The following is a 26,017-nucleotide window of genomic DNA, read 5'->3' on the forward strand; positions in this document are numbered from 1 at the left end:
AATCGAATTATTTCAAGGTATGTAGGTTTTACAGTTATAATTTCCTAAACTTTCAACATTTATGTTTTTGATGGATGTTGTGATTGTCTTAGTTATTTCATTTTAATCATTATTTTATGGTTTGTTTTTTGTTGTTTTGGGTTTTTTCTTTTCTTGTTTTCTCTGTTTTGGTTGTTGTTTTTGGAGAGAAGGTCACCTTTACAGCTCTGGCTGACCTAGAATTCTCAACCATGGAGACCAGGCTGGCCTCAAACCCAGATCTGCCCAAGTTTTGAGATTAGAGGTGTGAGCCACTAACCTAGCTTTGTGTTTTTAAGTAGGTTGGACATTGAAATTAAGTATCTAATTTGAGGAAACAGTGTAGTTCCTTATGAATAGGTGTAAAATTAAAGATCAACCGACTGTTGGTTCATCTTGGTATTTGATAAATGAAATTTGTCAAAGTCCTTTTTTCTAGTTACCTTAAAATTCTGTTAGTAGTAATGTTTTATGATTAGTATTGTATAATGTGAAACTAATTTAATAATGATTTTAAAAAATCTTTAACTTGTGTTTTGTTTGAATTTCAGGTAATTATCCTTTCCAATACTTTGTATTTTGTTTAGTAAACCACTCTTTGGAAGTGGTCACTGTCAGTATCTTGTTATGGTTTGATGACCTTGGAGATTTAAAACCAAGTAAAAGTGTAAGCAGCCTTTCTTATTTAGTTATGAGTTTTAAATCCACTTTTGTTCCAAATTGAAAAAAATTGAAAGTAGATTTTCTATGGATATGAGTTATTAGAAAACATATTGACAGTGAAAGCAGACTGCCAGTTTCATTGGTGGGACTGTAGCAGTTCCCACTAAGGGTAATGCATTTTAAAAATTATTGTATTTTCTTCCTAAAACCTTAATAGTTTTTTTTTTTAAAAGATTTATTTATCATTGTACATAAATTCACTGTAGCTAACTTCAGACACACCAGAAGAGGGCATCAGATCTCATTATGGGTGGTTGTGAGCCACCATGTGGTTGCTGGGATTTGAACTCGGGACTTTTGGAAGAGCAGTCAGTGCTCTTACCCACTGAGCCATCTCACCAGCCCACCTTAATAGTATAAATATACCTGCTTTTTAAAAGCACAGTAAATTACTATTCAAAATAGAGAATAAAACATTTAGTTATTTTCTTAATTTTTTGCCTTAGTTATTAATTTGTATCCATCATTAATAATTCTTATAGTCTCATAACTATGTTAATACTTATCGTCCTAGTAATCTGTCTTTTTTTTTTAATTCATTTATTTATTTATTATAAGTACACTGTTGCTGTCTTCAGAGACACCTGAAGAGGGCATCAGATCTCATTACAGATGGTTGTGAGCCACCATGTGGTTGCTGGGATTTGAACTCAGGACCTCTGGTAGAACAGTCAGTGCTCTAAAACGCTGAGTCAACTCTCCAGCCCCTGTAATCTGTCATTCTTGTTAAAAGAAAAAGTATTCCCTGGAGTTTGGGCTATGGCTCAATGGCAGAGAACCTTTTTAGCATTATTCATGATGCCCTAGGTTCATCCTAGCACACACACCAGAAAATATTCATTGTCCCTTGAGATGTCACAGATCAGTGTCTGATTTCAAACCATTCAGGTGCCTTTTCAGTTGAGCTTCAGCGAAGCGCTCAGGGCGTGGTTATTTTACTTGTGTGACACTAGTTTAGTGCTTGCTGACACATGAGAAAATGAGTTTAGCCACATGGCAAACACACCTGTTTTTAAGTAGAAGCCATGCCTTTTGTCCATTGCCTATTGTATAGACTTGCACTTGTGTGACTTTGAAACTTTCCAAAGAACAAATTCAGTTTCAGGCATGAAATTTGACTTTAAGGCAATAAAAAAAGTTAATGTCAAAGTAGAAAAAAAAATCAACAACATTAAATCAATGTCAGACATCATTACTTTTAGCATTTCAAAATGACAGCCTGAAATATCAGGATATGACAGTCTGGTATGATTAGCTAAGCATTTTCCTCATGTCTTTAGACTCACATACTCTAGATCTTGTTATAAATAAACACACGGAAAAGATCATGTCTAAAGTCAACATTCTTTTCAAATACTTTGTGTGTTGTGACTTGATTTGTAGGGTGTGCAATGGATTCTTGTTTTGCCGTGTACCTGAGTTCAGCAGGTGAATACTAGAATATAGATCTTCATTCTGTTATTTAAAATAGCACTTTTTTTTTTTAGCAGAAATCACACATATAGGCAAAATTGGTTTTACTCTTAAAATGATAGGGTGTGTACTTAGGTTGCTTAGCTTAGTAATTTCTTTCTCTAGTGCTCACACTCAGATGATCGAGTAAGCCTTATGCCTTAGTTGATCAAATAATTGCTCTTCCCTATAATTCCTTACAAGAATATGCAATCAATGTTCTATCTGGATCAAGCAAACATTGTCTTTAGTGGTAAAGTAATTGGCTACATTTTGTGTACTAAAGTTATTTTTAAAAGGCTAAAGACATGATGTAATTGGCCACAAGCATGTTTTAGGTGAAAGCAGTCTTGCTATTTACTAGTTTCAGGACTTTGACGTAACATTTTTTTAGCCCTTGATTTTCTCTTCTACAAAAGGGGACAATACTTCCAACTTTATATTCATAAGTATTTTTAGAAATCTCATGCACAGAAACATGTCAGACATTTCATAATAAATGCTTTCTTTCCTATTTTTATCTTAATGTATTGTGGTAATTTGAGACTTAGTAAAATTATTTTCTAAGCAGTCCCCCTAAATGAAACTTAAAGGATTAGTTTGCCATTCATGTCAGTCAGTAGAGAATTCTCTCCAGTGCCAAAAGGAGTATTTGAGAAAGGAAATAAATGCTTTGAATATTGTAATAGCCTATTGAAAATAGTGTCTTGAGGGCATATTTTGGTACCTGAATTTATAATTAACATGTCAATAAAAAGGTCTTTATCTTCAATCACAGGTACAGGAACCTTAAAGATAGATTTTGTTGGAGAGCTGAATGACAAAATGAAAGGTTTCTATAGAAGCAGATACACCACCCCTGCCGGCGAGGTGCGCTATGCTGCTGTCACACAGTTTGAGGTATGTGTGGCTGTTGTCACTAATGCTATTCTGTCTTTTTATTTTGTTTTTTGTTTTTTAACATAGGCCTCACTATGTGTCCCCTGGCTGTCTGAGAACATGCTTTATCGACCAGGCTGGCCTTGAACTCAGAGATCTCACTTGCCTCTGCCTCCTGAGTGCTGGGGTTAAAAGAGTGTGCCACCACACCTATCCCTGGAATTTGTATTTTATGTTCAGGACTATTTCTATCTATATAAAAGAGATAAACAGGGCTGGGGATGAGTGGGTAATTGTTTAGCAGACTATTCTGCTCTTAGAGAGTTTTTAGCTACAGAGGATCCTGCACTTTCTTGCCTTTCTCTGAGGGCACTTGCTCTTTTTTTTTTTTTTTTTTTTGGTTTTTCGAGACAGGGTTTCTCTGTGTAGCCCTGGCTGTCCTGGAACTCACTTTGTAGACCAGGCTGGCCTCGAACTCAGAAATCCGCCTGCCTCTGCCTCCCGAGTGCTGGGATTAAAGGCGTGCGCCACCACGCCCGGCTACTTGCTCTTACCTGCATGCATGCATACACTTAGAAATAAATCTTAAAAATAGAAACCTTTAAAAAAGAACAGGAGGGAATGAGGGATATAGGTTAGAGAATGATAATATATTCATGTGTACATACATACCAAGGTAATAAAATTTTACATCAGATTTGCTCTTGTTGTTACTGTTGTTTTAGACTGCATAGTGAATCTGAGAGCTGCCAGGGCTGCACAGTGCTACCCTACAAAAGTAAACCAAAACCCACATCACATTTATGTACCCATGTTTCTTTGCAGTTACCTGCAGTCTTAGCTACAGTACGCTGTGATCATAAAAAGATAAAGAAATGTAAGAATATGTTCTATCTGGGTGTGGGGGAAGGGTGTGCCTCAGTGGCCCATGCCGAGGCATCCCTTCCCCCTGAGGGACCAGCCACAGGTTTATTCTATAACATAGAATAGAGTTTATTCAGGGCATGGGGAGTTAGGAGAGCAGCAGAGGCAGAGAAAGGCAGAGAGAAGGGGAGAATAGAGAAGTAGGGGCCAGCCATGACCATGGGGGGGGGGTGGGGAGAGGAGGAGCAGGGGGAAGTGGGCAAGAGAGTAAGAGAGCAAGGAGGGGACAAGCAGCCCCTTTTACAGTAGGCCAGACTTCCCTGACTGTTGCCAAGTACCTGTGGGGCGGAGCACACCTGGGTTCTGCCAGGTAACTGTGGGGGTGGAGTCCAGGCAGAAAACCACCGCAGTACATCTCTACTCCTTTTCTTGTTAGATTGACTTTTCAGGGTATTTTTAAATAGTCAAACGCACCAGTCTGGTTTATTTCAACTCCTTCACTGCAGATCAGAAGGCAGGGGCTGTCTTATCATTGCCTTCTGCTTATCTGTATGACCAGGCTGTAAAGCTGCCTGCTGCAGTGAACCTTGAACTTCACATAATCCTTGTTCTTGATCTTGGCAGATTTGGCATCCACCCACTGGACTGTGAGCAGAAAGTCTTTGTTTCCTTAGTTTTTCAAGGCATGGCGACTGCACTGGTTTCAGATTTTCTTTGATTTAGCTTTCTTCCGCACCTAACCAAAAACCTCACACCTTTGGGGTGTTTTGAGACTTGATCTCTCTATGTAGCTTTGGCTGTCCTGAAACTCACGATAGGCCAGGCTGACTCCAACTCACAGATATGCTTACCTCTACCTCCCAAGTGCTGGGATTATAGGTGTGTGCCACAGTGTCTGACTGTCTCCCTTCCACACACACCCAGATTCTTTCTCACATTCTTGCCTTTTTGTTTGACTTGGTGACTTAGATTTTGTATATATAAATGGTTTTAAACTTTTTTTCATGATGCACGCATGCCTGTGTGAGTGCTTGTGTGTGTGCAGGTTTAGGCGCCCACATAGGTGAGGTGTCCGTCCTTCTGGGGTTACAGGAAGATGTGAGGCCCCAGCGTGGGTGCTGGAAACTGAATCAGGTCTTCTGCAAGAGCAATAATGTGCCATTTCTATAGCACTAACTCTAGCTTTAACCAGCACTGACTGTGTGGCCATTGGGTTGGCCCTATCTACTAGAGCCTGGTGGGTTACCATTTGCCACACAACTGAAGGCAATGACTGTTCCTCCCCCAGAGTCGATCAGTCTTTGAAAGTTAGCATGGAGAGCAAACAGTTGGGTTTTTGTTTGTTTATTTGATTTAATTTTTATTTGTATGGATGTTTTGCTTGTCTCTCTCCTTCCTCCTCCTTCCCTCTCTCCTTCCCTCCCTCTCTCCCTTCCTTCCTCTGGAAGAGAAGCTGGTGCTCTTAACTGCTAAGCCATCTTACCAGCCTTTTTTTTTTTAAAGAGTTTCCGTCAGAGCTGGGTGATGGCACATAGAGAAACCGTGTCTCAAAAAAACAAAACAAGCCAGGCGGTGGTGGTGCACGCCTTTAATCCCAGCACTTGGGAGGCAGAGACAGGTGGATTTCTGAGTTCGAGGCCAGCCTGGTCTACAAAGTGAGTTCCAGGACAGCCAGGGCTATACAGAGAAACCTGCCCCCCCCCCAAAAAAAAACCCAAAAAAACAAAACAAGGAAGAGTTTCAATTAGGCTAGACTAGCTGGCCAAGGAGCCCTAATATCTTCTTATCTGTTTCCCCAGGACTGCAGTTACAAATACTACCACATTTGAATTAATTCATCCTACTTGCTTAGTGTGAACTTCCTGACTAAGCTATCTCCCTAATCCCATTTTTAATTTTTATAGAATACTGTTTCTAGGTCAGATAATGAGTTCTGATGTATACCATATAGACAGGCCATTAAATAAATGACTTGTCTCGATTTATAGAGCATCTGTATTTATTGTCATTCTAGATTAAGAACAGAGTGTATCAGAGACTTGGAATATTTTTATTTATTATATTATACATGTTTTTATTAGTTTTGTTTATTGTTAATTTAAAATAAAACTCAGAGGCACCGTCTCTCATATTTTCCCTAATTTGAATCCTTACAGCTTGGCAATAAATGGTCTGTGATTTGAGTTATATCTGCTGTATTAGTGAAGCCATTCATATTAAATCTAAATGTTATAAGTATTTTAATAAAAGCAAAAATATAATTACAAATAATTCTCATTTTGTCATAATCTGCAGCAGAATAGTTGACAAATAACTGCTAATGTGACATTGGTAGCAGCATTAATGTTTCCTTTGTAGTCAGCACTTAGCTCATTACCTGACAGAATAAACAGTAAATCTTTGAAGCCCAGGGATAGAGATGAGTAGATGAGGCCTTGCCTATTGTATATGGGGCCCTGGGTTTTGATTCTCAATCCTGAAAAAAAATGAAAGAAAAGGAGGTGGAGAGAGCTCAGAGGTTAAGTACACAGGCTAATAGTCTTCAGGAGAGCTCAGGTTCAATTCATAGCACTCACATGGCTACTCAAAACCATCTGCAGTTTCTGCGTCTACAAGAGCTGATGCCTTATTCTGGTGTCTGAGGGTACTAGGCACAAACTTGGCATACAAATATACATGCAGAGAAAACACTCATTAAACACAATTTTTATAAAAAGGAAAGAAAAAAAGAGAAATAATTGACTAATACAAAACAGCAATGATTTCATGAAACAATCTCTGAGATTAATTAAACGGTATTGATATGAGTTTATATTTTTTCCTTAAGGCTACTGATGCCCGAAGGGCTTTTCCTTGCTGGGATGAGCCTGCTATCAAAGCAACTTTTGATATCTCGCTGGTTGTGCCTAAAGACAGAGTGGCTTTATCAAATATGGTATGTATGTGCTAATAAACTTTTAATAATCTCTGGTATATTTGCTTTCTTGATTAAGTAGGAGATGTGAAATCACCTAGCATAGTGCTTTCTGCTAACAAGCATTGTCCCTGGTTCCTTTATTTTCCTTAAGTCCTATTTTCCTCAATTGCATTCTGATGGTTTCCTCCTCAAGGAGCAACTTCCCAAGAGAGCCACAGGAAGGCAAGATTCTTACTGTGCTGTTTTGGTTTTGTTTTGCAAAACAAGATTTCTCTGTGCAACCCTGGCTGTCCTGGAACTCACTTTGTATACCAGGCTGACCTCGAACTCAGAAATCCTCCTGCCTCTGCCTCCCAAGTGCTGGGATTAAAGGCGTGCGCCACCACTGCACAGCTACTGTGTGGTTTTGTTTCTAAGTCAGGGTGCACTGTATCCAAGGCTGTCCTGTTCCTCACTTTGTAGCTCACTCTGGCCTTGCAGGAAAGTGTCTTCCTTCCTCACTGTCTTAGGTGCTAGGACGTTGTCCATGAGCTGCACTTTTATCTACTTTTTAAAACTGAAGGACATAAATAAGGAACATTAATATGTGAAATAACCTACAATAAGAGTGTCTTGGCTTTCTTATTAAATCCTAGAAGTGATAGGTATATTAAAAAGAATATTTAGGTTTTTGGCTGATTATATTTTCACATATGCTCTTAATTATTGTTATTGATCTCATTCATAAGTATAAGCTTTTATCCTTCAACCTGATTGTCTGAGACCACCTTGTTTAAGATTGATAGTAGCCAGGAGCTTAGAATCTGACTGTGAAGAACTAAGAGCTTCTTGCTTTTTATGTATGGTGATTCTTGCTATAATCCCAGCACTTGAGAGACTGAAGCAGAAAAATAGCTGCAAGTTCAAGGCCAGTCTCGGCAACATAATGAGTTTCAGACCAGCTAGGTTAAAGACCCTTTACCAAAGGCCAAAAAATAACCAAACATCTAGCTTTTGCCTACTCATCAGTGGAAAGAATTCTGTAGAAAATGCTATTCTCTTTCATCCATTCCTAGTAAGAAAACCAATACACTAAATGAAACACTCATTTACATTTTAGTGTAAATGAATTTAAGGTTTGTTTCTTGAATATAGATAGGGCTTCTGTGGAAGAAAGGATAGAATCTTAAGAAACTGAGAGCTGGGCTGGAGAGATGGCTCAGTTATTAAGAGCACCGACTGTTCTTCCAAAGGTCCTGAGTTGGAATCCCAGTAACCACATGGTGGCTCACAACCATCTGTAATGAAATCTGACGCCCTCTTCTAGTGCATCTGAAGACAGCTACAGTGTACTTAGATATAATAATAATAAATAAATCTTAAAAAAAAAAAGAAACTGAGAGCTGTCAGAACCAACTACACAGCAAAGAAAGAAAGAAACAAACAAACAAACAAACAAACAAACAAACTGAGAACTGTTGGACTGGACTGTGGTGGTGGATCTCTGCGAGGTTGAGGCCAGTCTGGTCTGCAAAGTGAGTTCTAGGAAAGCCAGGGCTGTTTCACAGAGAAACCGTTGGGAATCCCATAGGTAAAGGTGAAGTTTCACGTCTTCCAGGATCTTCCACACATGGTGTTTGGGATCTAGAACTCACTATACCCTTTAAGATAGATGTATGATTCTGTAATCACTTTATTGTTAATTTACTTTATCCTGTCCCTATTTTTATTTGAAAAGTATTGAGGTCTTTTTTTAAAAAGTAAAAGAAAATCTAAAACCTCCTAATGCAGGCCCGGGGTAGTGGTGCCTGCTTTTAATCCCAGCATATGGAAGCCAGAAACAAGTGGATCTCAAGTGGAGTTCAAGGCCAGGCATAGCTGCAGAGTGAGACCCAATCTCAAAAAACAAAACTGGAGCTGGGTGTGGTGGCGCACGCCTTTAATGCCAGCACTGGGGGGGCGGGGGGGGGGGGGGACACAGAGGCAGGCGGATTTCTGAGTTCGAGGCCAGCCTGGTCTACAGAGTGAGTTCCAGGACAGCCAGGGCTACACAGAGAAACCCTGTCTTGAAAAACCAAAAACAAACAAACAAACAAAAAGATTAAAACAAAACAAAAGTGGAACAAAGCACGTCAGCGTTTGCCAGGTTTGCTATTCAAGAAAGGTTATCTTCTCTCTCTGAGTAAGCTCTTAGTGTTTTAACACTTTGCTTCCAATTTCTTAGTGTAAGAACTTTATCAAAGACCAGGCAAGGTGCTACATGCTTTTGGTCCCAGCACTGTGGATCTCTGAGTTAGAGCTTAACCTGTTTACATGGCAAGATCCTGCCAACCAAGGGCACATAATTACTGAGACATTGTCTCAAAAAGAAATGAGGAACTTGTATGTTTGTTTGGTTTTGAGACAGAATTTCTCTGTGTAGCTCTGACTGTCCGGGAACTTGCTCTGTTTGAACTGGCCCGGCTCTCTGGGATCTTTCTGACTCTGAGTTCTGAGTGCTGGGACTAAAGATATGCACCACCACCATCCCACTGAAGGAAAGCTTTCTTGTAAGAGCAATGACCTACATAATATAAAAGCACTGAAGAACTTAGTTAAAATACCATTCTACGAAAGGGGAAAGGAGAAAATACTTAAGCCTATAGGTTTTTGCCTAGTATTTACTCTAAAATACCAATATAAATCTCCTTAAATTTTTCTTGTTTTCTGTTTTTGTTTTTCCCTTAAGAATGTAATCGAAAGGAAACCATATCCTGATGATGAAAATTTAGTGGAAGTGAAGTTTGCTCGCACACCTGTTATGTCTACGTATCTGGTGGCATTTGTTGTGGGTGAATATGACTTTGTAGAAACAAGGTCAAAAGATGGTGTGTGTGTCCGTGTTTACACCCCTGTTGGCAAAGCAGAGCAAGGAAAGTTTGCGCTCGAGGTAACTGTCCTTGAAGAGGATTGCCCCAGTCGTCCACAGCTGCAGGCTGGGGAGTTTACAACTGATCAGTTCCTAGTCTGGTTATTTGTGATTTAATGGAAAGTTGTTTTGATACTTTCATTTCACTTTTACTAGAATTTTGGATATGGCATTCTTGTTGCATTAACATTTTCTAAGATAATGATCCAGACAATACAAAAGTCAGGGCCAAGGGTCATGGGAGAGTTCGTGTTTAACAGTGCATGAAGTCGTGAGTGCAATACTCTCCCTCTGGAGGAGAGAGAGAGAGAATATAAAAGCAGTATTTGTTTTTCTATGGACTACCATGAAAATATATAATTATTATTCATACCAACTTATAAATGGGCTAGAGTTAGGTCAGCGACAGCATTTGTAGCGAGCGAACACAGTCTTCAGAGGAAGCGGGTCCCTGGGATCTGTTTCTAGAAGCTTCTGGTGGTTTAGCCTAAAGCAGCTCTCCTTTGTGGGTTTCTGTGTGACTTATAATAAAATATTCATAGGGTGATTTTGTTTTTTGTACCTTTTAGGTTGCTGCTAAGACCTTGCCTTTTTATAAAGACTACTTCAATGTTCCTTATCCTCTACCTAAAATTGATCTCATTGCTATTGCTGACTTTGCAGCTGGTAAAGTAAATTTCATTTTACTGCTGAATTGTATGACTTTATTTGAATTTTGTGATTTTTGAGGAAAAGTATGCATATATATATCAATAAATGTTTATATTTATTTTATGAAGGTGCCATGGAGAACTGGGGCCTTGTTACTTATAGGTATGTTAATGACACGTTACCCTGCCTTCTTTCAAATCACCGATCTCATAAGGGCTTCACTCTGTTCACAGTTGAGTGGCTTTTGCTTTATGCTCTGGGAAAATTTTTCTGCCTCTCCTGAGTTTCATGAATATTTGAAGCATGCAGATGGACTTCCCTCACTGGCACTATCTGAGGGTACAATATTTTTAAAGGGTGCATTTGGCACTTGTAGCTTTTTTAGCTATGTTCTTGGCTGAGTCATGTCCAGTGCTGTTTCAAGAGTTACATAGTTATTGCCCACTGTGAAGAGCCTCCGATTGATTTTTACATGGCTGTCAGCACAATACAAACATGTGGGTTGCATAAGTTCTGAAGCTGCGTCTGTAAACAATTTTTTCTTCCACTTTTAGTTGCCTTTGGATGAGCTGAGCTCTGTAGAGCCCGCTCAGTGTCCTCTTTGGGACTTTACACTGTCTTCTGCTGCTACTTTTTCGTGTCTTCTCTGATTAGCAGTCTTCCTAGTCACCAGGCAGCACACTGATAAACTTGGGTATCTTTGATTTTCTGTTGTACATAGTCTATCAAAGTAGTCTAGACTTCCTGAACCCTATTTATCTTACATTTGCTGAGAAAATGTTTACTTGATATTGCTAAAGCCTAACATAAAGCCAGTTGGCTTTATCTCCTCCACTTCTAGGCCTGCTTTTATTGAAATGCTTTTACCATTTTATTTTATTTCTTTTTAAACACAGGGAAACGGCCTTGCTTATTGATCCAAAAAACTCGTGTTCTTCATCACGCCAGTGGGTTGCTCTGGTTGTGGGACATGAACTCGCCCATCAATGGTTTGGAAATCTTGTTACTATGGTATTTAATATTTTTAAGTGCTCAAATATATCCATCTATGTCCTGCTGCACATTATTTTGGCCACACTCTTTCAAATTTGGCTATGATACTATGCCAAAAATTAAACATTTTCTTATATACTCTGTGCTGGTGGTGCTTTAATCCCCACACTTGGGATTAATGAGGCAGGTGGATCTCTGGCCAGCCTGGTCTACAAAGTGAGTTGCATCCAGAGCAACACAGAGAAACCCTGTCTTGAAAAACAAAAAAGAAACATTTTCTTTTAAAAGATCTGTTTTCATAAGCATTTATCGGGGCTGTGCAGATAGCCCATTGGTCAGGTACTTGCCCAACATGTTTGAGGCCCTTAGGTTCCCTGGCATCTAGAGGAGGTAAGGGAAGAGAGAAGTTATCTTTGTTCTATAGTTTGCAAGTTGAACTATATAAACACAAAAATGTGGTTATGTAAGTCATTATTGTATTTGCCTAAAATAAGGTGAAGTTTGAAGTAAAATTTTTAAAAAATCCGTTGAACTAAAAATCTAACTATCTAATTGGAGTTTTCAGTTACTGTATGTATTTTGTATCTGTTAATCCTGGTGTTTCACCTTTACTATAAATAAAATTCTATCTGTGGGAGCCAATTATGTTAGTGTTTTGAAATACAGGGTTTAATAAATGAATTAGAAAAAAAAGCCGGGCATGGTGGCACACACCTTTAATCCCAGCACTTGGGAGGTAGAGGCAGGCGGATTTCTGAGTTCGAGGCCAGCCTGGTCTACAGAGTGAGTTCCAGGACAGCCAGGGCTACACAGAAAAACCCTGTCTCCAAAAACAAAAAGCAAAAAAAAAAAAAAGAATTAGACTTAACTGTGCCCTGAAAGAACTGGAGACTGGACTTAGCCAGATTCCTTGACAGCACCATAGACTGCCAAAGAGTTGAACCTGACTTAGATGTTAGTTAAGTCCATGTGCCTTAGGAATGAGTGAAAAAGTAAGATGTGTTTCAGCTATGACCTAGCTAAGAACACTTCTAAAGAAAGTCAGTCTCTGAAAATATGCTCTCCCATTTTTCTTCCAATGTTTAAAACTTTTCTTATAGGTTAGGTGGCTTTTAAAAAAAAATAACTTATTTTTACTTTATGTGCATTGGTGTTTTGTCTGGCTGTATGTCTGTGTGAGGGTGTCAGATCTTGGAGCTGCTGTGTGGTTGCTGGGAATTGAACCCAGGTACTCTGGAAGGTATTCAATGCTCCTGACTGCTAAACCATCTCTCCAACCCCAGTATTTTTTATTTTTAATACAATATCATTGGAACTATATGAGTTAATGCCTGCATTCAAATGTGTGTAAAAATTTCTATTCTCCCTATGGTTTTGGGGGGCTTTTGTTATTTTGTGTTTGATTTTTTTGAAGGTTTTCTATGTAGCCTTGAACCGTCTTGGAACTTGTTCTGTTGACCAGGCTGGCCTAAAACTCAAGAGATTGCTTACCTCTGCCTCCCAAGTACTGCCACTACCACACGTAGTTTTGTTTTCGTTTGAGACAGTCTTTTCTGTGTAGTCCTGGCTGTCCTAGTGCTCATTGTATAGACCTGACCAGGCTGGCCTTGAACTCAGAGATCTTCCTGCCTCTGCTTCCTGGGTGCTAGGATTAGACTAATGTGTTACAATTCTTGGTTGGGTATTTTCTTGGCACATAGCAAGTCTGCTATTTCTATTCAACCTTGAGAAAAATTATTTGTTTATTACCGGCAGTAAATTTTAGCAGAGGAAATATGCACTTACTATTTTGAAACAACTTCTTTCTGAGCTTATGTAACCGTCTTTGTTAGATGCCAATTGTTTCATAGACCGAAATTCCTAAGGATTAGTGTTCAGTAGCTCTGAACTAGCTTACCTCAGTGGGGTTTATTAATACCTAATTGACAAGCAACCCTAATTACTTAATATTAAAAAAAATTTGTTCTTTGCAAACTGTGTACCTTTTTACTATTTAACAAAAAATTCTCTGGCCTCTGTTTTGGATCCATATATTACTTTACAAAGAGGTTTAATCAACATCAATGAAAATTAGACTGATGTGTTCTAAAAGATTCTTCTTAAATTTTTTCATGTCACTTTTTTTTCATTATGTTGAAAATTCTCTACTAGTTTCTGGTCAAACCCTCATAGATAGACTTCACATATTTAACAGTGTTACCTCTGTGCAAATGGAATAAAAAGGTGTAATGCTTTTAGACCAGGCTTTTAGTTTCTGTATATTACCACTATTCAACTCACTATGCATTCTTAGATGTGAATTTTCTGTTTCATAAATCCTTAAATGTCATTTATTTTTGAACTACTTCCTGCTGTGAGTGATATTCCTGCTAGATTTACATAGTCCTTGAGGCTGTATTATACTTCTATTCATTTAGAAATGGAAACCCAATTCACTGTTTCTCCCAGTCATTGAGTAAATGATTTCTACCTTTCTCATTTGGCCGTAAGAGCCATGGTTTGGTTTGGGTTTTAAGAGAAATTCTTGGCTGCAGATAGCCCTCTGGTTTCCTGCCCAGCCTGATGCCCTTTTGCAGTAAACTCAAGAAACTTTCTCTTGGGGCTGGAGAGATGGTTCAGTGGTTAAGAGCACTGACTGCTCTTCCACAGGTTCTGAGTTCAATTCCCAGCAACCACATGGTGTGGCTCACAACCATCTGTCATGGGATCTGATGCCCTCAAATATGAGTTCATTACTAACTGGTTTCTGTTGAGTTTTACTTTACAAAATTACAAATTTTCAAGTACAATAGAAGGGAGACATGTTTTTCCAATAATGCAGTGACTATTCCTATGTGTCCTTCACTCGATCTACCTTTTTCTTTTTTAGGAATGGTGGACTCATCTCTGGTTGAACGAAGGCTTTGCATCCTGGATTGAGTATCTTTGTGTAGACCACTGCTTTCCAGAGTATGATATCTGGACTCAGTTTGTTTCTGCAGATTATACCCGTGCCCAGGAACTTGATGCCTTAGATAACAGCCATCCTATTGAAGTGAGCTGTACTTTGCAATCATTTCAGTGAAATATGTAATTTGTTATGTCTCAGGATGTTTAGGATTCTGAAATGCAAAAAAAAGCTGCATGGATGGCTTCCTTTGGGTGACTGATTTATTTTTAGCTCATGCCTGAAACTCTTAGACTAAGTTCTAAGTAGCATTTCTCTTTAAAGTAGGTAATGTAAAGATTTTTTTTTTTTGTAAAGGCAGGAACTATGGGTATTTTTATTGACTGATAGGAGGAAAGCAGTCTATTGAGCCACACTATACTGGTTCCAACAGCCGCTGTAGACAAATCACTATCCCCATCGCTCCACTGCATCTGTCTGCTGTTTAGCTTGTCTTTATCTCTTAAAGCTTTTTTTCTGTTGTTTTTGGGGTTTTTTTTGTTTTGTTTTTTCAAGACAGGGTTTCTCTGTATAGCCCTGGCTGTCCTGGAACTCACTCTGTAGACCAGGCTGGCCTTGAACTCAGAAATCTGCCTGCCTCTCCCTCCCAATTTTTTTTTAAACTTTGGTTTTTATTGATAAATAGGGCTTTTTAATTTTTTTGTCTTGCTTATTTTTTATGTGGGGCCGTGGGGGGGGGGGTGAAACAGGGTTTCTCTGTGTAGCCTTGACTGTCTTTGCTCTCTAGACCAGGCTGGCCCCCAACTCAGCCACCTGTTTCTGCCCCACCCCCAAATGCCAAGATTAAAGGTGTGCACCATCGTTTCTACCTTTGTTTTACTTAATATTTCTATCTGTGTGAGAGCACTTACCCCAGTCTGCATTGATAACAGAGAACTTTTGAGAGTCACTTCCTTCTCTCATTCCACTGTAAGTTTTGGGGATCAAACTTTGTGGCTAACTCGTTTATCCACTAGGCCATCTCGTAGGCTTCTTCTGTTGTTGTTTGTTTGTTTGTTTTTTGAGATAGAATTTTGTTATGTGACTCTGGCTAGCCTTAAAGTCATGTGCAATATTCCTCTTTTTGCTTCCTGAGAGCTAGGAGTGAGCCATCATACCTAGGTAGTTTATATATTTTGCATCCAAAGACCTGGAGTTATAGTCCTGCTTTGTCTTTGACCATTGCTCTGATCCTCCTACCTGCCACCTTTTAATACAGTTTCTCTGTTGTGCTGACCCCCAACCCTAACATTGCAGTGCTAATATGTAACTGTGATTTTGCTACTGTTGTTAATTATAATTTAAATATCTGGTATGCAGGATATCTGATATTTGATACCAGTGAAAGGGTTACTCAACCTTCAAAGGAGTTGTACCCACAGGTTAATAACTGCTGTTCTAAACTATTAATATATATAAGTGTGTATGTGTGCGCGCGTGTGTATGTGAGTGTATATAATTATAATATTAGTGGAACAAATCAAATCCGTTTAAGAATAAATAGAATGTTCACAGCTTGACTTTGATTTGATCAAAAGAGAGAATCTAGGCTATGAACAATAACAGGGAGTTAAAAGATTACATATTGTTATATTTAAGTTAGTTATTCTTTTTTGGGGGGGGGATTGGCATACTTTTATGAGTAAGTTAAAAGAAGAATATCATGAGTTAGAAGGGTTTTCCTAGAAAGCTTTTTATGTAATTCAGTGTTACAGGCTGTCTGCTTCCTGTCATAACCCTGAATCACACTGTCTGCCAGGTCAGTGTGGGCCATCCGTCTGAGGTTGATGAGATATTTGATGCTATATCATATAGCAAAGGTGCATCTGTAATCCGAATGCTACATGACTACATTGGCGATAAGGTAAATAATAAAAATAATAATTCCAATCCTGCATTGTGAAATCACAGTTTTAATCTGATTTTTAGTTTATTGACATTTCTTTTTATATTGGTTATTAAAGGTTCCTAGTATAATGATATACAAATTAGTATGTCTGTGGTAAGAATGGGAAGCTAGACGGGCCCTGGTGGCTCATGCCTTTAATCCCAGTGCTTGTGAAACAAAAGCAGGCAGATCTCTTTCAGGCCAGACTAGCATATAGAGTGAGTTCCAGGACGGCCAGGGCTACACCGAGAAACCCTGTCTTAACAGAACTAAACAAAGCAGAGAATAGAAAGCTGCTATACAGCTTACAAGCAGTTGGACATGTAAACCAGCACTGGGGAGACAGAGGCCAGCCTGGTCCACACAGAGTGTTGCAAGCCAGTCAAGGCTACTCAGACGTGATACCCAAGGCTACATAGTGTCTGTACTAGTAAATTTTCCATCCATGTGTCAAAATGCCAAGACCAAGACAACTCCTAGAAAAAAGCTTTTAGTGGGATTTACAGTTCCAGAGAGATAGGAGTCCATCACTGTTATCGTGGAGTATGTGGTAGGCAGACATGGCACTGGGGCAGTAGCTGAGAGCCCTCTCTCTTTTCATGACAGGGATTCTCTGTGTAGCCCTAGCTGTCCTGAAACTCACTTTATAGACCAGGCTATCCTTGAAATCAGACATTGACCTGCCTCTGGCATGCTGGGTGTGTAGGTATTGTTGGGAATAAAATCATGTACAGCCACTGCTGGCTAAGAGATGTCTTGAGACACCACCACCAGGCAGAGCCAAAGGAGAATAAAAGTATACTCCTATTAACAAACCTCCTCCAAAAGCCACAACTCCTAACCCTTCTAAAACAGTTGTACCTACTGGGAATCAAGATTTCAAACACAAGAGCCTATGGGAACCATTCTCATAAGAGCACACTGTCAAGATAAATAAGGCACCACATTGAGAAAGCAAAAGAAGAAGGCAATTTTACTCTTAGATAACACATAATGGGCTTCAGAAGGATGCATGCTTTTCAGCATATCTGATATTTTAGTAATTGAGTACATTTAGTTTTGATAAATGTGTGTATCTGCTATAAATTCTGAGATCTGACTCACTTTTACTTAAAATTGTATTTTTTTAGGACTTTAAGAAAGGAATGAATATGTATTTAACCAAGTTCCAACAAAAGAATGCTGCCACAGGTAATCTTTACGTTTTTAATTTCTTTTTAAGATTTATTTATATTATTATATTTGAGTACACTGTCTGAATTCACACACACCAGAAGGGGTCATCGAGTCCCATTCCGGATGGTTGTGAGCCCCGATGTGGGTGCTGGGAATTGAGCTCAGACCTCTGGAAGACTAGTCAGTTCTCTTAGCCGCTGAGCCCCTTGTTTCAGTTTTTCCCTACACCCCTTGCCTCCTTCCCCTTTTTGTCATGCTAAAGGTCAGTCGAGGACTTGATGCATACAGTGCTCATGCTCTACTGGACTGAGCTGCATCCTAGCCTCGAAGGTCGTGTTCAATAACTTGAAGTAGAAATACAGATAAAGGCTCTGAGTTTGATTTCCTAGCACCAGACCATGGGGTGCTGGAGATAAAATGTCGTTCTACACAGGAAGGGTCATTTACGATGACTCCTCAGCCGTAGTGCATGAGGACATGGGCTGCACTTTGAGCTACAAAGCCTAGTGTTTACTGTGTTTATTCCAGCTACTGTGGCATTCCCACATGCTCAGGGTACGGTGGATCCTTTTCATCCTCTTGGAGAAGTTTACTGCCTGTCAGTGTTCTTCCCAGAATTCATGACTTTATGATCTCTCTATTAGAATTTTGTGATTTGCCTTCTAACCCAGTACTTACAGCTTTGCTCTGTACCATCTCTCTCCTTCCTTCCTTCCTTCCTTCCTTCTTTCCTTCTTTCCTTCCTTCCTTCCTTCCTTCCTTCCTTCCTTCCTTCCTTCCTTCCTTCCTTCCTTCCTTCTTCCTTTCCTTCCTTCCTTCCCAATAAAATAATTATTTATTTGTTTGTTTATTTAGTAAGGCGGGGTCTCTCTGTATAGCCCCTGGCTATTCCAGAACTCACTCTGTATACCAGCCTGGTCTGGAACCCAGAGATTGCCTGTCTCTGCCTCCCCAGTGCTGGAATGACAGGCGCGTGCTGCCATACCTCTTTGTAAGCTCTCATGCCCTAAGTGCCTTAGTCCTTGCTTATGTTTTTAGTGTCATCTCCCTATTTTTCTGTACTATTTTCTGTTTTAGAACTTGCTGAATATATTGGTTGTTGTTTATTTTTTTGTTTGCTATGTATACTGGACTCCTTGTGAGTGCAAAGATCCTCCTGCTTCTGTCTCCTAATTGCTGAGATTCAGGGCATCTCCACCAGACCCAGCAATAGTCTGAGGGGGGATGGTGTACATACATGCGTCTAGGTTAAAGGTCTACATTGGATGCCATTTCTAGGTAGCCACGTAGTCTTTTTTGGGTTTTTGCTTGTTTTTTAATCATCAGTGTATGCATTCCATGCATGCAGAGGTCAGAGGACACTTTTTGTGAGCTTATATTCTCCTGTCGTTGAAGGTGAGAACAGAGCTCTGGTTATAAGCTTTCTGTAGCAAATGCTCTTACCTATAAGCTCCACCCTAATTTTGCTTTGCTTGTTTGAATGATTTAGGATTTATTATTTTTAATTATACATAGGTGCCTGTGTGTGGGTATGGTCACGTGAGTACACATACCTCTCAAAGTCCAGAGCCATCAGATCCCTCTGAAGCTGAAGTTATGGGCTGTTGGAATGACCTTGCATGGGTGCTGAGAATTTAATTCAGGTTCTTTGCAAGAACTATAATATGATCTTAGGCACTGAGTCATCTCTCCAACCCAATCCCCACATTTACACACCTTTTTTTTTTTTAAAGATTTATTTATTTATTATATGTAAGTACACTGTAGCTATCTTCAGACACACCAGAAGAGGGAGTCAGATTTCATTATGGATGGTTGTGAGCCTCCATGTGGTTGCTGGATTTGAACTTGGGATCTTTGGAAGAACAGTCGGTGCTCTTAACCACTGAGCCATCTCTCTAGCCCTTTACACACCATTTTTAAAGGCACTAAATTTAATTAACCCAAGGTTCAGAAAGTAGGCTTGTATGACTAGCCAGGAAGCCCTGGGTTTCTGCCTGTCTCTATTTCCCCAGGGCTGGTATTGCAAATGCACACTACAACCTCAGCTTTTAAGTGGTTCTAGGATCAAATTCAGGGTCTCATGCCTGCATAGCAAGCACTTCACTTATGTGCTTTTTTTCCAGGCATGGCATACATTGTTACCATTTTGCTTTCCCTCTATAACCAGTGAAGTTTAACCAAATTAGTTTTATTTTGGTTGTATTCACATTGAATATATTTAAACTTAGACTGATTGAATGAGTGTCAGTGAATGTGTAATGAGCTTATACTTGTTTCTGTTTGTCTTACTTATGATCAATTTTTATTTGAATGATTAAATTTATTTTAGAATAAAAGTCTAGGTGTTTGGTCTGTATGCGTGTGCAGAAGCTACGACATGTCAGTGTTGAATGGCTTCCTCAGTTGCTCTGTACCTTAGTTTTCTTTGAAGGGCATCACTGAACCTGGACCTTACCCAATTAGGCCAGTCCAGCTGGCTGTCCCCCAGGAGCCCTCTTGTCACTGCTTCCCTAGTACTGGGATTATAACGCTTCCCTCCACCACAGGATCTCCCTACATAGTCTAGCTCTCTTGGAATTCACTCTATAGATCAGGCTGGTCTCAAACTTAGATAAATCCGCATTCCTCTGCCTCTCTTTTGCTGGTATTGAAGGCACACACTACCACACCCCGCTCATGTTACCAGTTTTCTTATGGGTGCTGGGTGACCTCGTGCTAGCATGGCAAGCACTTGACTGAGTCCCCAGAAACAGCTTTTTAGTAGAATTTACTTAGTTGTAGCCTTGTGGGTAGACCATTTGTTTGAGCCTCTGTATGATGGACCTAACAGTTGGTAAGCCATGCAATGTTAAAAGGTATGTGAATATTTGATACAGGAAATAAATATTTCCGTTTATTGTTTTCATTTACCTTCTAGAGGATCTCTGGGAAAGTTTGGAAAGTGCCAGTGGCAAACCCATAGCAGCTGTGATGAATACCTGGACCAAACAAATGGGATTCCCTCTCATTTATGTGGAAGCTGAACAGGTAAACCTGTGAGAATCCTTGCACAGCTGGGTGTGATGTGTCATACATGGAATCTCTGTACTTTGAAGGAGATAAGCAGACATGAGTTTGAACCATGTCTTGGCTACCTAGCCAGACAGTTTGGAAAACAAAGAGAAAAGTAGCACACCAGAATGGTTGTTTCTTCTCTGAGGATTCCGTTTCTCAGAACTGTTATGCTTAGTCATGATTACACTTAATTCAGACTACTGGTTGCTGCTTTTTTTTTCCTCTTTATTTTAAGGCTCAGCACCCTTTTAAGCCTCAGTAGGCTGCTGGGTATAATGGTGCACACCTTTAAGCTTAGGACGTGGGAGGAAGAGGCAAAAAAGAGCTCTTGTGAATTGAGGCCAGCCCACTCTACATAGTGAGTTTCAGGACAGCCAATGGATATGCATGTAGAAAGACTTTTTTTTTTTCTTTCTGAGACTGAATATCACTGTGTAGTGCTAGCTGGCCAGGATCTCTTAAATTCTAAAATGCATGATATCTGGGGGCTGGTGAGATGGCTCAGTGGTTAAGAGCACCGACTGCTCTTCTGAAGGTCCTGAATTCAAATCCCAGCAGCCACATGGTGGCTCACAATCATTTGTAATGAGGTCTGTCGCCCTCTTCTGCGGTGTCTGAAGACAGCTACAGTGTACTTTCATATCACGATAAATAAACCTTAAAAAAATGCATGATATCCATAACCCATAATACCTACTTTTTAAATTATTTAATGATAAATTTTTTAAAATTATTATTTCATGTGGATGGATGTTTGCCTGAATGCATGTCTCTGCGCCATGTGTGTACCTTGTAAACACGAAGGCCAGAAGAGGGCATTGATCCCTTGGAATTGTAGTTACGCAGATGGTTGTGAGTTACTGTGTGAACATTGGGGTATTAAACCCAGGTCCTCTGGAATGAAGGACAGCCAGTGCTTGTAACTGCTGAGCCATATCTTCAGCTTAGATTTTTTATTTTAATTTTCATTCATTCATTCATTCATTCATTATTTATTTAGTGATGCTGTGTATTGAACCTAGAACCTTTTCTTTCTTACTTGTTTGTTTGCTTGTTTGTTTTAGTTTTTGGAAACAGTCTTCCTATTTAGCTTCAGCTGGCCTAGAATTTCTAGCTGTCTGCCTGCCTTTCCTCCCCAGTGATGAGGTTAAAAGCTTGTACCACTGTGCCTAGACTTCAATTCTGTCTCTTGTGCTTAGTTTACTTACTAAGATCATTATCTGTTTAGTTTTACATTTGATTTAAGTTCAAGTGTGTGATCTTTGAAATATCCCAGAATGTAGTTATTGATGAGCAGTGAGGCCAGTGACTGCCTGTTTGTTGAAGGCTTTTGTCCTTGGGTGGGGTGGGTGATGCTGAGTGCAGAGTGTAAGTGTGCACATTTGAGAGTGTGAAGGGCCGTCAGTAGGCTGTCCACCCTGGTTTTTTGATAGGGTCTTTTACTGGGACCTGGGATTAGTTTGGCTGGGTTGGCTGGACAGCCAGCTCCAGGAACCCTCTGTGTCTGCCTTGCACACACTGGGGTTGTAAGTGTTCATTATCACACCCCAGTTTTTACATGGGTGCTGGAGACTGCATGGCAAGTGAGTTATCATCTTTAAGCATTTTATAAACACATAGGCTATTGCTTTTGATTTCTAGACTTGAAGTCACCCCTACCCTCACATTTTTCCTTTTTAAGACATTTAAAAATACATTTTAAAACCTTACTGCATTCACATGGGTATGGGACGATCACTGGGACATGAACAGCTTACCAGGGGTCACATCTCTGGAGAAAATTGAAAGCAGCTCCTTATTAGCTAGGGGTGTGGCTCACGGTTCTTTCCTCAAGAGTGACTGACTTTCTTTTCCAATTCTGAAGTTTCTCATCTCATTGCAGAAGATAATTTGTACTGCTTCCCTGCCTCTATTGTCATAGAAACGCTCCCACCCCAAATCGCCATTGTTGTCACAGCCTGTGCTTTACCTCTGTAGGTAGAAGATGACAGAGTGCTGAAGCTGTCTCAGAAGAAGTTTTGTGCCAGTGGACCATATGGCGGTGAGCAAATACCATCTCAGAGGGAACTGACCAGTAAATCTCGGTTCCTTACTAACAGTTTTCAAAATCAGAGGAAACATGTTATTTGTCTAATTATACTTTGGATTTAGTTTAGTTTTTATTTATTTATTTATTTACTTACCTACCTACTTATTTATTTATTGTGAAATAGAATTTATTGTGGCTTTGACTATGTACAGTAGATGTGCCTGATCTGCTGACCAGGCTCACATGGTTTGTGCAATAAATACATTCCATTTCTCTTCTACTTTCCTCTCACTTTTTTGGTGCCAGCTCCTCCTTTACCTGTCTGCTCTCAGCCTCCAAGCCTTCCCAGTTGTTTTCACCCCACGAGTCTGGGTCTGGCCTGGGCTGAGCGCTGGGACCAACAGACAGGGCAGCAAAGGGGTGGTTGCCCTTGTCACTGGGCTCTGCACCACCCTAGTTACACTAGCTAGCAGTGTGCTTTCTAGGGGTGGCTCCACAGAGCTGGGTTCCTGCCAGCCCTGGTCCCAGGAGCTGTCAACTTCCCAGCTGCTCCACTGTGATTCCAGAGACTTGTGGTCTGGGTGGCTGACCTGTCCGGCTTGGCTCCCTTGGACCTTGGCACTTTAGTCATCATCCAGCTGTGCCAAAACAGATTCAGCTTCCTGTTCGACGCTGCCCAGTTATTTTATATATGTGTGTGTATGCCTGCTTGTCTGTATGTGTACCAATTATGTGCAGGTACCTGAGGATGCTAGAAGAGGACATTAGATTCCCTAGGACTACAGTTATAGTGCTCTTAACTGCTGAGCCATCACTCTAGGCCTAGTCTTTAAAATTGTGTGTCTCCCACCAAGCTTCACGGGCCTTTAATCCCATCATTTCGGAGTCAGAGGCAGGCAAATCTCTTGAGTTCAAGAACAGCCTGGTTTTGCCAGGGAGATCCAGGACACCTAGGGCTACACAGAGAAACCCTGTCTTGAAAAATAACAATAGAGAAAAGAAAGGGTTTATTAAAAGGAAATTAATATAACAGGCGGTAGGCCGTGGCTCGCAGAAGCTATATTTTTAGGCGTGAGAAAAGAAAAATAACAATAAAGTGTATAGCTCTCTTATTTAAAGAGAATAAAAAAGGATTGGAATACCTCAAGAAATGTAAGGCAGTGGTTCTCAGTTTTCCTAATGCTGCAACCCTTTAAGACAATTCCTCTTGTTGTGACTCCCCTAACCACAAAAATTATTTTTGCTGCTACTTCATAACTAATTTTCTTACTATTATGAATCATAATGTCAATATGTGATATGCAGAATATCTGATGTGTGACCCCTAGGAAAGGGGTTATTCAACCCCCAAAGAAGTTGAGGCCCACAGATTGGAAACTGCTGCTCTGAGGACTTGCTGTGTTAGGGGTTTTTTGTTTTTGTTTTTTAAGTGATTGGGCTTAATAAGTATTAATTCAGTGACGATTGCCTTCACTTACCATTATCCTAGGCACTGCAGCTGCTTCTTACGTTACGTTCTCAGGATAGAGTAATACTTTTCTTCTACACATTAAAGCTGAGGTGTGGCTACGGTGGATAAATTGCTCAGTCAGGTTGCTTTAGTCTTAGCCTTTGGGAGGCAGAGGCAGGAAGGTCTCTGTGGTTTTTAAGGCCAGTCTGTCTACAAGAGTGAATTCCAGGACAGCCAGGGCGATGTATAGAGATCTTGTTTGCTCCAAGTTATCTATGTAATGAGTTTAGAAGAGTGAGAATTCAAATAAGATTGTGGAAGTCCCTCACTTTGTCCTCCCAACCGCTGCCGCCTTCCTGAATAACTCTGCTTGTCATCAAACCCTTTCTACCTATAAAGTTTTAACCGGGCAATTTAATTTTAATTGAAGAAACTTAAGTTTCATTTTCTTTAGAATAGTAGTCTCAGTAGGGAGAGATATGTGTACCTGCCACTTTGTCACCACTGTCCTGTCATGTTGTGTTCACAAGATCCAGTAGAGAAAAATGGCCTTCGGCTCTTCACTGTCTCACTTTGAACTAGTCTTCTCAGTAGGAGCCATGGATTTGATCTCCAGCATTCCTTGCCTAATGTGAAAAAGAAGTCTGACATGTCAGTTTATGGCTTTACTCGCCAGTTAAGTCTTTAAGTGCCACAGTTGCTATTTTCTCCCTCATATTTATAATCTGTGTTGTAATACTGACAGGTTTGCAGGTTTTTCTGTCCCTAAGACAATGCAGGTGACATTAAAACCTTGGGTATCTCAGTGCTTTAACATGCAGCTTGGGGCTGGAGAGATGGCTCAGTGGTTAAGTGCACTGACTACTCTTCCAGAGGTCCTGAGTTCAAATCCCAGCAACCACATGGTGGCTCACAACCATCTGTAATGGGATCTGATGCCTTCTTGTGGTGTGTCTGAAGAGGGTGACAGTGTACTCATATAAAAATAAATAAATAAATAATATATATTTTTTAAAAAGACATGCAGCTTACTCATTGTTGACTCTGTGCTATCTTTAAATAGTTCTGTTAATATACTCAAAGTCTGCTTTGCTGTTTGATATCTAGGACACTGGCTCTACCTTTCAATGGTTTTGGCTCCTTGGGGATGAGAGAAATAGTTCCCGGGATTGGTTCTGCACAGTGTCACTGGAGTGGGAGCCCTTAATGGAAGCATCTTAGAGCACTGACTCCTCAAGTTGACTGTAGAATCATTGCTGTCTTTATTGCTTTGCAAAAGGGAAAAAAATTCCCCTTTAGATGAGTGTGATTTTGGTAGGATCTTATCTTGTCCCTTGTACTAATAGTGTTGAGGTTACCGAAGGCATGATTTAACAATGAGAGTTTTGTCTTGGTTACAGCGTGGCAGTCCTGTGTTTACCTCACTACCTGCTTCTTTCAGTGTAACCTGGTTTTCCAAGTTTTCTACTTGTTCTCTTCTTGCTTAGGTGAAGACTGTCCTCAGTGGATGGTTCCTATCACAATTTCAACTAGTGAGGACCCCAGCCAGGCTAAACTGAAAATACTCATGGATAAGCCAGAGATGAGTGTGGTTTTGAAAAATGTCAAACCAGACCAGTGGGTAAAGGTGAGTTTAGAATGGCAAAGCTACTTTTATTTTATCTCAAATGATTTATTTCTCTTACTCCTATGTCTTTGTGGCTGACTCTGAATTGTATTTCTTCAATTTATACAAGTATTTTCTAAGGAAACGTTTCTAAGCAGATAGAAGGAAGGGATGGAGAGGAGAAGCTGACTGGGTTTGGTCATGTATGCCTGTAACCCCAGCACACAGCTGTCTGAGGCAGGATGTTAACATTTGAGGCTAGCCTAGGCTGGTGAGACTCTGTTTCAGAAGAAGAAAGCAAAGGGAGGAGTAAATAGCGCACCGGCACAGAACATCTGTGGTGCTGCAGCTGCAGCTGCCTCCCCTGCTAAAAAGCCAGTCTGTGCTGCATCACTGGGAGTTCAAAGCCAGCTTGGTCTACAGAGTGAGTTCAAGGACAGCCAGGGCTACACAGAGACTGTTGAAAACCACCCAAGCTGTCCTGCCGTTCCAAGCACGCTT

General features: G+C 40.2%; 1 protein-coding gene across 2 annotated transcripts in view; it reads left to right on the top strand.

The window, feature by feature from the left end:
* Nucleotides 1–26,017, top strand: part of Npepps (aminopeptidase puromycin sensitive) — a 79,380-nt gene that overhangs the window by 33,714 nt on the left and 19,649 nt on the right. For both annotated transcript variants that reach the window (XM_021176671.3, XM_029483394.2), the window contains exons 4-15: nt 2,972–3,093; nt 6,764–6,871; nt 9,561–9,761; nt 10,310–10,406; nt 10,520–10,553; nt 11,288–11,402; nt 14,254–14,418; nt 16,070–16,174; nt 17,329–17,389; nt 20,295–20,404; nt 22,409–22,472; nt 25,398–25,537. In XM_021176671.3, the coding sequence (XP_021032330.1) occupies nt 2,972–3,093; nt 6,764–6,871; nt 9,561–9,761; nt 10,310–10,406; nt 10,520–10,553; nt 11,288–11,402; nt 14,254–14,418; nt 16,070–16,174; nt 17,329–17,389; nt 20,295–20,404; nt 22,409–22,472; nt 25,398–25,537 (1,322 nt within the window). The remainder of the gene's footprint in view (nt 1–2,971; nt 3,094–6,763; nt 6,872–9,560; nt 9,762–10,309; nt 10,407–10,519; nt 10,554–11,287; nt 11,403–14,253; nt 14,419–16,069; nt 16,175–17,328; nt 17,390–20,294; nt 20,405–22,408; nt 22,473–25,397; nt 25,538–26,017) is intronic.

This window comes from Mus caroli, unplaced genomic scaffold (genome assembly GCF_978045245.1).
Source record: "Mus caroli unplaced genomic scaffold, Mus_caroli_1 scaffold_13, whole genome shotgun sequence".
NCBI lineage: Eukaryota > Metazoa > Chordata > Mammalia > Rodentia > Muridae > Mus > Mus caroli.